The sequence below is a fragment of the Myotis davidii genome, unplaced genomic scaffold, assembly GCF_000327345.1.
Source record: "Myotis davidii unplaced genomic scaffold, ASM32734v1 scaffold223, whole genome shotgun sequence".
Classification (NCBI taxonomy): domain Eukaryota; kingdom Metazoa; phylum Chordata; class Mammalia; order Chiroptera; family Vespertilionidae; genus Myotis; species Myotis davidii.
This window is the reverse complement of record NW_006294609.1, coordinates 1,636,267-1,646,966: the sequence shown is the minus strand read 5'-3', so window position 1 is coordinate 1,646,966 and position 10,700 is coordinate 1,636,267. Positions and strand designations below refer to the sequence as shown.

At 57.3% G+C, this 10,700-nt stretch overlaps 1 protein-coding gene and 1 long non-coding RNA gene across 6 annotated transcripts in view; one reads left to right on the top strand and one right to left on the bottom strand.

Annotated features, from left to right (window-relative positions):
- The window catches only part of PPM1F (protein phosphatase, Mg2+/Mn2+ dependent 1F), a 28,688-nt gene that overhangs the window by 5,617 nt on the left and 12,371 nt on the right, over window positions 1-10,700 (top strand). For 3 of the 5 annotated variants that reach the window (XM_006768866.2, XM_015567318.1, XM_015567316.1), the window contains exons 2-4: window positions 1,876-2,123; window positions 2,238-2,582; window positions 6,455-6,600. In XM_006768866.2, the coding sequence (XP_006768929.2) occupies window positions 1,927-2,123; window positions 2,238-2,582; window positions 6,455-6,600 (688 nt within the window). In that variant the 5' untranslated portion in view covers window positions 1,876-1,926. The remainder of the gene's footprint in view (window positions 1-1,875; window positions 2,124-2,237; window positions 2,583-6,454; window positions 6,601-10,700) is intronic. The other 2 variants (XM_015567319.1, XM_015567317.1) reach the window with 1 other exon arrangement.
- Window positions 1-10,700, bottom strand: part of LOC107183953 — a 20,984-nt gene that overhangs the window by 3,500 nt on the left and 6,784 nt on the right. The window contains exon 2 of the long non-coding RNA XR_001514771.1: window positions 7,377-7,381. This is a non-coding gene — a long non-coding RNA (uncharacterized LOC107183953). The remainder of the gene's footprint in view (window positions 1-7,376; window positions 7,382-10,700) is intronic.

Below are 10,700 nucleotides of genomic sequence, written 5' to 3'. Positions count from 1 at the left end.
GGTGCAGCAAGGCCATGCTGCTTCTGAAAGTTGTAAAGAATTCTTCTTTGCCTCTTTTAGCTTCTGGTGTTCGCTATTAATCCTTGTTATTTATTGGCTTGTAGACACATCACTCCAACCTCTGCCTATGTCATCACATTTCTCCCTTCTGTCTTTCTGGGCATCCTCTTCTTGTAAGGATGCCAGTCCTGCTGGATGTGGGGCCCACCCTGCTCCGGTCTGACCGGCAAAGACCCTGATTCCAAATAAGGTCACACTGTGAACCACTGCAGGTTGGGACTTCAGCATATCACTGTGGAGGGCACGACTCAACGCATGACGGTGCCAGGCCCTATTTCTGTCCTGTTTTACAGAGGGGGAGACAGAGGCCGGATGGGCTAGGAGACTGGCCAGGGCCTCCATGTTGAGGCCGGGCCTGGCCATGTGCCCAGCATGCAGGCCACGCTGCCCCACAGAGCAGTGTGGTGGTGCTTCCCCCGTTTCGCAGATGAGGAAGCTGAGCCACAGAAAGGGAGCACAGCCAGGTTAGCAGATCTCAGCGGGGAGAGGGGGAGGCTCGTGGCCTGTGACCCCTCATCCTTCCTTGAGGGACCACACCTAGCGTCCCTAGTCACTGCCTCACTCCTAGAATCAGGACCCGGCCCTGGCCTCTGTGTGCTTCCTCTGTGACAGGTCAGCTCCATTCCCATGCGCCCGCCCGGCCCCCCAGCAGAACGACCCGCTCTGCTGTGTGGGAGCCTGAGTCGCTGAGCACAAAGGCCCCTGTTGTGGGCCGGCTCCTGGGCCAACTCGGGTTTGAGGTGGAGAGGGTGGTACTCAGCTGGGGGAGAGGGGCTGGAGTCCCTCATTGGGGTGAAAGATGGGGGGGGGTGACACATTCCAGATGTGAGAGAAGTGGGGTGAGGGACGGGAGGGATGATGGGCTTGGGCTCCAGAATCCCCCCATGACCCCATCATCTATTCTTGGGCGAAGGTCTGCCCCCACCCCAAGCTTCAGTGTCCCCATCTGTGAAATGGGGGCTCATCCTGGCTCCCAGAGAGTTTCAGGTAACGCACAGGGGCTGGCAGCTAGTAAGCCCTCTGCCTTCCTAAGTTGCCGGGAGGAAGAGCCCTTGAGGCTGTGGCTGTGCCCGGGACAGTCAGGTCTGTGGCCTGTGCCCGTCCTCCAGCTGGGCCTCAGGACGCCTGGACTCCTCCTGGTGCCTTGACCGCATTCCAAACTCCCCTGATGGTCCTGGGTTAACCCTCTGCTTCTCCCCTGCCCACACCCTCAGGCACCCCACAGCCTGGTGCCTTCTGAAATAGCCCAGGGCGAGCTCTCCCCTGCATGTGGGCTCTGCCACCATCCTGTCCAGGCCCTTTCTTCCTTCCCCAACAGGTGACCCTTCACCCACCCCTCTGGGTACCACCTTTAGGCTCACAGACCTGCTGCCATCACTTCCTCACCTCCTGGGTGCCCAGGTCCTGGGTCAAGTTGAACTCCCTCACCTGCCACATTCACCTGCCTCAGTGGCCTGGCCCTAGTGCCCTCTCCTGCCCACCACCGGCCATGCTGGCCATCTCTGCCAGTAACGCAGCCTCCTCCCCAACATCCATGCAGCTGCTGCCCCTGGCTCCGTCTCCTGAAGCCGCTTCCCGCATCCCTCTCAGATCAGACCAGCCAGGGTTGTGCCTCCCACTTACTTGGGCCCCCTGAGCTGTGTGTGAAACTGGGTGGCCCTGCCCTTCTGCTGTGAGCCCCGGGCTTGGTGTGGCACCTGCTGTATGATGCTCGGAGGTGCCCGAGACCTGGCAGTCAGCACTGCAGGGCCCGAAGACCCCACAGCAGGGCACCAAATGCTTCCTGTCTTTGCTGATCCTCACGTCTCTCTCTAGAGTGCAGCCTGCCTGGAACCCTGGCGGCAGGCCCCCCGGGATGATCTGGGCATGGCCTCTGGAGCCCCAGAGCAGAGCAGCCAGATGGCAGAGGAGACCCCCAGCTTCCTGGACGAGTTTCTCCGCGACTTCCCAGCCCCACTGAGCGCAGAGAGCCCTTTGCCATGGAAGATCCCAGGGACGGTGCTGAGCCAGGAGGAGGTGGAGGGCGAGCTGGCCGAGTTGGCAGTGAGCTTCCTGAGCAGCAGGTAGGCCGTGCACCCACCGGGAGGGGACAGCACGGGACAGGAGGAAGGGGCACGGCGTGTGCCACGGGCCAGCCTGGAGCCTGGCATTTACCCCACACGTCCTTCCCTGTGCAGATCATGTTCCCTGTGCGAATCCCGGCGACAACGCGGTGTTGTTTCCGAGGGCAGCCGTGACAAAGCACCGCAGGCTGCGCGGCTTAGAGCAGCACAAGTGCATTGTCTCGGCCCTGGAGGCTGGAAGTCAGAGATGAGGGTGTCAGCAGGGAATGTCCTCAGGCAAAGGCCGTCTGGAAGAATCTGCTCCAGACCCTCCTCTTGGCTCCTGGTGTCATCCAGTCCTTCGTGTGCCTTGGCCTGGAGACACACCACTCCAATCTGGCTTTCGTTGCCACATGGCGTCTTCCCACGTGTCTGTCTTCACGTGGCGTCTCTCCCTGTCTTTCTGGGTATCCTCTTCTTGTAAGGATGCCAGTCCTGCTGGATGTGGGGCCCACCCTGCTCCGGTCTGACCGGCAAAGACCCTGATTCCAAATAAGGTCACACTGTGAACCACTGCAGGTTGGGACTTCAGCATATCACTGTGGAGGGCACGACTCAACGCATGACGGTGCCAGGCCCTATTTCTGTCCTGTTTTACAGAGGGGGAGACAGAGGCCGGATGGGCTAGGAGACTGGCCAGGGCCTCCATGTTGAGGCCGGGCCTGGCCATGTGCCCAGCATGCAGGCCACGCTGCCCCACAGAGCAGTGTGGTGGTGCTTCCCCCGTTTCGCAGACGAGGAAGCTGAGCCACAGAAAGGGAGCACAGCCAGGTTAGCAGATCTCAGCGGGGAGAGGGGGAGGCTCGTGGCCTGTGACCCCCTCATCCTTCCTTGAGGGACCACACCTAGCGTCCCTAGTCACTGCCTCACTCCTAGAATCAGGACCCGGCCCTGGCCTCTGTGTGCTTCCTCTGTGACAGGTCAGCTCCATTCCCATGCGCCCGCCCGGCCCCCCAGCAGAACGACCCGCTCTGCTGTGTGGGAGCCTGAGTCGCTGAGCACAAAGGCCCCTGTTGTGGGCCGGCTCCTGGGCCACATCCATCCCAGCACCCGCTACGGTCCCACAGAGCTTATATTTTCCAGCCATCTTAGTGGGTTTATTTTTAGTTACATCTGTCTTTTTCTAGTTGTTCTTTCCGGTGTAGATGCAGACGTTTACACGTTGTCTACACTGCGTGTGACTGTCAGGAGCATCCCACCGGGGCTCCCGTTCCCGGAGCTCGAGCGGGCGGGCTCTTGGGTGAAAGGGGCCCCGAGCATATTGGTCCATGGAGTTAGTTCAGATTGTAAGTGGTATCTTTCACGACACTGACTGGAAGTCAGCTGACTGAGTTCAAGGGTGTGACCATTTATATCCTGTCTTTCCCCGTTGTTAGCAGTTCCATGTTACATCTCAGGTCCGCAAGCAGCGTGTACCTTACACTGTGTTATTTACGTGCCTTTTCATCTCTGCTGCTGAACTAGAAACTCCCTGAAAATCCCGAGGTGGGCGGGACTAGAGCGTTTGCCGGGTCCCTGGGCCTTGCACAACACACCGGTCCCTTCACTGCATCTTGTGGCCACTTCAGCAGCCCCGACTGACCAACGTGGGACCTGAGTGCCTTGAGAGTGTGGTGGGCGGGGTCCCCTGGATGAGGCGGGAGGGGCATCCAGGAAGCAGGCCTGTGGCCCGAAGCCAGGCATTGTCTGGGTCCCCACGGCCGGAAGCGCGGTGGCCTCAGCAGTGGGACTTCAGAGGGCCTGCAGGAAGACACAGCTCGACCTACAGGAGAACAGCCGCCCCTCTCCCTGCTGTGGAAAAGGAAAACCCAGTGGTGGGCAGGAAATCCCCAAATAGCAGAGGAACTCATTTCTCATGTCTTGACTGGTTGTTTTTCAAAGGCAGTGCCGGAGGCTTCTCCCCCTGAGCCACCCTCTCATTCATCCCAGTAGGTTCCTGAGGTCATCTGTAGACACCACAGATGCCTAGCCCCAAAGGGACATGACCTCCCCCAGGCTGTGGGAGGTCCTTGCCCTCTGGTGAAGCCCAGTGTTGTCAGCCCAGCAGAGAACCACAGGCCGCCCACCCTGGACCGGGGTCCCCAGTCCTCAGGGAAAGGCATGGAGGGGGAGGGGGCGTTGGGGGGGAACACACATCCTCCAGCCTGCAAGGGGCTCCCACTGGTGAGGAGGCAGATTCTGGGGTCAGGATATATTCTTTACTTTGTTTCGTTAATCTTCACCTGAGGATTGTTTTTCCCACTGATTTTTAGAAAGAGTGGAAGGCTGGGAGAGAGAACTGGACCGGGGTCCCCAGTCCTCAGGGAAAGGCACGGGGGGCGGGGTTGCGGGGGAACACACGTCCTCCAGCCTGCAAGTGGCTCCCACTGGTGAGGAGGCAGATTCTGAGGTCAGCATATACTCTTTACTTTGTTTCATTAATCTTCACCCGAGGATTGTTTTTCCCATTGATTTTTAGAGAGAGTGGAAGGCTGGGAGAGAGAGAGAGAGACACTGATATGAGAGAGAAACATCAATTGGTTGCCTCCCGCATGTGCTCCAAATGGGGCCAGGGGATCGAACCAGCAACCAAGGTACGTGCCCTTGACTGGAATCGAACCCAGAACCCTTCAGTCCCTGGGCTGATGCTCTAACCACTGAGCACCGGCTAGGGTAAGATGTATTCTTAAGGCTGTGGTGTACCAAGGGTAGTGACCCCTGTGCCCTGGGGGAGCCAGGAAGGGCTTCCCAGGAACATGGTGTGGGAGCTGGCCCCAAGGCTGGAGGCTGGGCGGGCAGGCGAGCGAGGCTTGGGAGAGTGTACTTGTGGCCTCGTCTCTTCATCCCCACGGCTTCCTAGGAGCTGCCACTTACTCGTCCCTCTTCTCCTGAGCTCGACCTCCCGTCTCCTCCCTCCACTGCTTCCCCACTCCTGCCCACGCCGACCCCGCAGTTCTGGCTGGCATCTTCGGAGCACTCAGCAAGCCTTGCTTCCCAGAATTGTTCCTCCATGGCCCTGGCAGCCACCTCTCCAGCTATCCCGGCCCTCCAACGGCTGTCTACCCAGGCGCGCTCCTTCCGGCTCGAGCCCTCCCCCCATTCAGTTAGAGGCCCCATCTCCAGTTCAGACCTCATGCCCACCGGCCCCAGGCCTCTTGACCTCAGCCAAACCGGAGACTCACTGTGGACGAGGAACCTGTCCAGTCCCCTGTTCAGTGCCTGCTCTGTCCCCTCCCGTCCACCGCCAGGTGCTGGTCAGCGAGGGCCTCGGCCTCCTCGCAGCATTTACCCTTCAGTCCACCCTGAAGGGGGAGGCCAGAGAGAAGCCTGTCCCATCATGTCACGTCCCTCTTCAAAGCCTACCGGGTCATGGCTCCCCATTTTCTGACACCTGCCTCCCTACTCCCAGCCTCCCCTGGTACCAGCTGCTCTGATGGTCCAGGGAACCCTTGGGCCATGCACAGCCCAGCCTCGCAAGCACAGCCCAAGGGTCCCGCGCTCCCTAGATTTGTGTTCTGGGGTGGCCGTGATGAAGGACCACTGGCGTGGCGCCTTCACCAACAGAAATGTCTCAGTTCTGGAGGCTGGAAGTCCAGGATCAAGGTGCCAGCAAGGCCGGTTCCTTCTGGTGGTTGTTGGCTGCTCTTGGCTTGTAGGTTCATCACTCCAGTCCCTCCCAGAACCCTCACAGCATTCTGTGTGTGTGTGCGTGCGTGTGTGTGTGTGTGCGCGTGCGTGCGTGCATGTGTGTGTGTGTGTCTATGTCTGAATTTCCCCTTTCGATAAGGACACCAATATTATTGGATTAGGGGCCCATCCTACTCCAGGGTGACCTCATCTTAACTAATTATATCTGCAACCAGCTTTTTTCCAAACAAGATCACATTCTGAGGCACTGGGGATTAGAACTCAATATATGAATTTTGAAGGACACAGTTCAACCTATAAGCTCCCCAACTCCCAGAGGTCCCCAGCTGGTGTTGGTGACCAGGCACCTGTCATCAGGCTGGATGTTGGACAGTTTGTCTGTCCTGGCCATGGAGGCCAGTGGACCCTGCCCACAAGTCTGTGACACCCCCACCCCCCAGGCCCAGCCCACGTCTGGAGCAGCACAGGCCCCAGGAAATGGCGGTGTCATGTGGACATCGGCTCCCCAAGGACAAGAGCTTGAGCTGCTCGTGTGGCCCCGGGTCGGGGTGCAAGTAGTCATTGCTACCTCCAGAGGGGCCTCCCTGGGTGGAAGGGGCCCGAGGGCTCCCTCTGATGTTGGCTTCCGCCGAGGAGCCAGCCCAGCTCACTTCTTTCCGTCCCAGGAACGCTCCGCCGCCACTTGCTGCGTCTCTGGCCCATGAAGCCGTGGCCCAGCTGCTGCAGACAGACCTTTCCGAATTCAGGAAGCTGCCCGGGCAGGAGGAGGAGGACAGCGAGGAAGTGGAGGAGGAGAAGGCCCCCGTGACCTGTGAGTTCTCTTCTTTATGGGGACCCCAGGCTTAGCAGGCAACTGGCTTGCCAGCCAGACGAGAGACAGGCCGCCGGCGAGCACCAGAGTGGGAGAAGGCAGGGCTCACCTTGCCTCCAGCCCTTCCCGTTTGCTGGTGGGAAGGCGGTGTGGCAGCACGTGGCTGAGAGCCTCGAAGGGGCAGCCGTGTGGGTGTGCTCGGACCGGGCAGGGGCATCAGGATGCAGAGAAAGCACTCGCAGCCTGACGGCAGCACGGGGAGCACAGCGGCCATCGCTGGGCTTCGGAACAGCCGGGGTGGACGATGGGTGGCCGTGTGACAGGGGAGGACACCAAGGTCCCGCTTCTGTTCTTCCTCACCATCGTCAGTCGCCCTGCGGTGACGTGGGAGTGGCTCCCAGAGGCAGCCTTGATGTCCGGCGGAGAGAAAATGCCAGAGCTTGGCCCTGGCCTGGGCTTACTCGACCCCGTCAGGTGGAGACGCAGTGGGTTCCCGTGAGAGCTTGGGGAGGCAGCCTGCTCCTGGACGGCGGTTAGCGGGGCGGCCCAAGCCATGCAGCGAGAGCGACCCAGAAACAGAGTGAGCCTTCTCCTGGAGAGGCGGGCTCTAGTTTTGCATGTCTTCCTTTCATTTTCCCATCATTCCTTCCTATCACATTTCACCAAAGTATCCGTTCGCATCAGACCAGAACTACAGCAAGCAAGGACGGCTCGGCCGTGGCCTGTGGCGGGCTGTGCGGTGGGCCAGGCTGGGTGCCAGCTCTCGGTGGCTCCACGCTTTCTGGTGAAAGGTGCGGCTCTGGCCGCCGGCAGAGCTGAAGGCCGGTCGGGATGCAGAAGACAGAGTGGGTTCTGGGGCCGGGCCTGGCCGTCGGCGTAGGGAGAGCTCCAGCAGATTCTTCCTCCTTTGCCATTTCTTATCTGACTGTTATTTTATTAATTTTTAATTGAGATATAATTGACATGTCACACGGTGTAAGTTTAAGGTGCACAGTGTGTTGATATGGTTCATTTATTTAGTGTTTTCACTAGCACCTCCCTCACATCACTTAATTACAGGCATACCTCCGAGATATTGGGGATTCGGTTCTAGGCCACTGCTATAAAGCAAGTCATAATCTTTTTCTGGGGTTGGGGAGCGATCTTGCCTCCGGTTTATAAAAAATGCAACATTTGTCAAGCACACAGTAAAGCGAAGCATAATAAAACCAGGTATGCCTGTAGTGTCCGGCCGTCTCAGCGTCAGTGGGAGCACTGAGAGCAGAGCCAGGAACAGGCCAGGAACAGAGAGGAAAGCAGACAGCCTGTCCCTGCAGGAGGCGCCGGGCCCTCTGTCCTGGTCTCCTGCTCTTCTCCCAGGTTCCCTGCCCTCGGCCATCCCAGCACAAACGCCCCTGGTCCCCACCGGGGACAGGAGACAGGCGGCCATTGTCCTCTGCAAAGCCTGCAGGCCCGCCCTGCCCGAGCTCTGGCGGGAAGTCAGCGCCACCTGTTGGCGGGGAAGGAGCAGTACAGTGGCTGGCAGCGCCAGAGACCTCCACTTGGGGGCTCCTGCCCCCCTGCAGGCCTGGTGTCCCTGCCTGAATCGGCCGTCCCTGTCATGGGAGTGGGGCTTAGTCAGGGTCTCTCCGTGGGTGTTATGAGAATCATCTCCCAAGGGCAGAGATGTGACCAAGACCTCTGTGTGACAGGGTCAGGGGGAGGACGCCAGTGAGCTGCACCCCCCCAGTGAGCAGTCCCCGTGGGTGCCAGGACAGCAGGCAGCCCTGTGAGCAGCCTGAGTGTGGGGGCCAGGCAACCTCCCCACAGCTTATCAGTCTTATTGGTAACTGCCCTTTGCTGGAGCCAAGATCCAAGTTTAAACACGTTGATGAAAACACTAGCGTGACCTAAGGCCAAAGGGTAAACGGTGCTCTGTGTCTCCCTGCGTGTTTCAGACCTGATACAGCCCAGTTCTTGACAAACGCCTGAGTGGCCACCACGTTCTGGGGAGGGGGGGGCGGTGGCAGTGGCCAGTTCTAGGCACCCCCAGTGTGTGGATTTCCTCGGCCATATCGTCCCCTGGCCTCAGCCCCTATTTTCTTCTGTAGCCACTGCCTTGAGGCACGAGCTGTTTCTTCCCCAGCTCCCCACATCCTCCGAGTGTGGCCTGTGACACTCCTGAGTCTGCCCTGTTTCCTGTTCCTGCCCTGGGGCCACCCCCTTAGCTGTGCCTGCCCCCGGCCCCTGGGCCAGCAGGGGTCTCAGGGGGGATTTGTGTAGCAGAATGAACTGAGTCTCGGAGGTGAGGCACCTTGGGTTCTCTTTGGACCTGCTCGTTGTTCATTTTTTCTTTGGAGCCAGGCTTAGGTAGGATTAGAATTTTTGTTTTCAAATCTATATTGGAGGCGTTGTTACCTGTTGCTGCATAACATTGCTCCAAAATTAGTGACTTCCAACAATAGGCATTTATTATCCCATAGTTTCTGTGGGTCTGGAATTTGGGAATAACTGAGCTGGTGGTTCGTGCCCAGGGTCTCTCACGAGGTCGGACGAAGGCCAGTGCGGGCAGAGGCTGTGCTTCCAGGGTGGTTCAGTCTCACGGCTGTAGGCAGGAGGTCTCAGTTCCACGCCATGTGGACTCGCCACAGGGCTGCTTGAGCATCCTCGTGTCCTGGCAGCTGGCTTCCCTCCGAGCCAGTGATGCACAAGGGAAACAGAGAGAGGCAGAGAGAGTGACAGTGAGGAGGACGGGCCCACGGGGTGGAAGCTGCAGTGCCTCTCAGGACCTAGGGTCGGAAGCCACTCATGGTCACTTGGGTTTTATCATCTCCATCAGAAGCAGGTCACTAAGTTACACACTCGGGGAGGGAACTGAGCTCCGCCCACTCTGGAAGGGAGTAGTTTCGAAGCATTTATTGTAGATGTATATGAAAGCCATCACCTGGGACTAACACTTGCAATGATAATTGGGAAAGCACTAAAAAGATGTACTTAAGAAAACGCATCACCCATAAACCACCCCCCATCGTCGGCCTCTGCTGGCATTGGCTGTGTGCCTTCCCTGCCTTTTATTTCTGGGTTCAGGTGGTCGAAGACTTTTTCATGTACTCACGATATGGAATTTTCTATCCTCCTTTTTTCACAACGTTTTCCTTAATATCAGTGTTTTTTTCTGCGTATCATGACATAAGCATTTTACATGCTTTACAAACTCTGTAAAAGTCCATTTTTGTTTTACCCTTTAGTTTTTTGATGTGTGTGTGTTTTTTAAATTAAATTTTATTTGAGAGAACCATGGTTGTTGTTGTTGTTGTTTGTTTGTTGTTGTTGTTTTGTGTGTTTGTGTGTGTGTGTGTGTGTGTGTGTGTGTGTGTGTGTTTAATTAAATTTTATTTGAGAGAACCGTAGCCTCACATGCAGTTATAAGAAATAACACATCAGGATCCCAGGCATCCTTTACCCAGTTCCTCCCAATGGTAACGTCTTTACAAAACGACTGAAATGTCATCCCACAAGACTCCCTCGTGTTCCCATGTATGCCACTAAACCCCCCCCCCCCCCCCCCCCCCCCCCCGCACAACCCCTGCCCACCACTAATCTTCTCTATTTCTGTAATTCTGTCATTTCAAGAATGCACATAAATGGAACCACACAGTATGTACCTTTTGAGGATTGGCTCTTCTCATTCAGCTTAACTCCCTGGCGACTCATCCAGGCTTCTGTGTGTGTGTGTCGGTAGCTCCTTCCTTCCTCCTGCCGAGTGGTGTTCCATGGCATGAGGTACCCAAGTTTGTTCAGCTGTTCACGCGTGGAAGGACCCCGGGGCCGAATCGGTTTTCACCTGTCACGTGTAAAGCTGCTGTGAGCAGTGAGCAGTCAGGCACAAGTTGTGTGTGAACATCGTCTCAATGTCTCTGGGATCAATGCCCAGGGGTGCAGTCGCTGGGTCAATGGCAATTACATGTTAATTTGCAAAAATCATTTTTAATAGCAGCTTAACTCACCAAGAGAACAGACCATAATTTACTCCGTCATGAATCTATATTGTTTCTAATTAGTGCCCAATTATAAGTGATTCTGTACTTTGCCCTTAAATCACCTGCATTTCTGGCTATTTC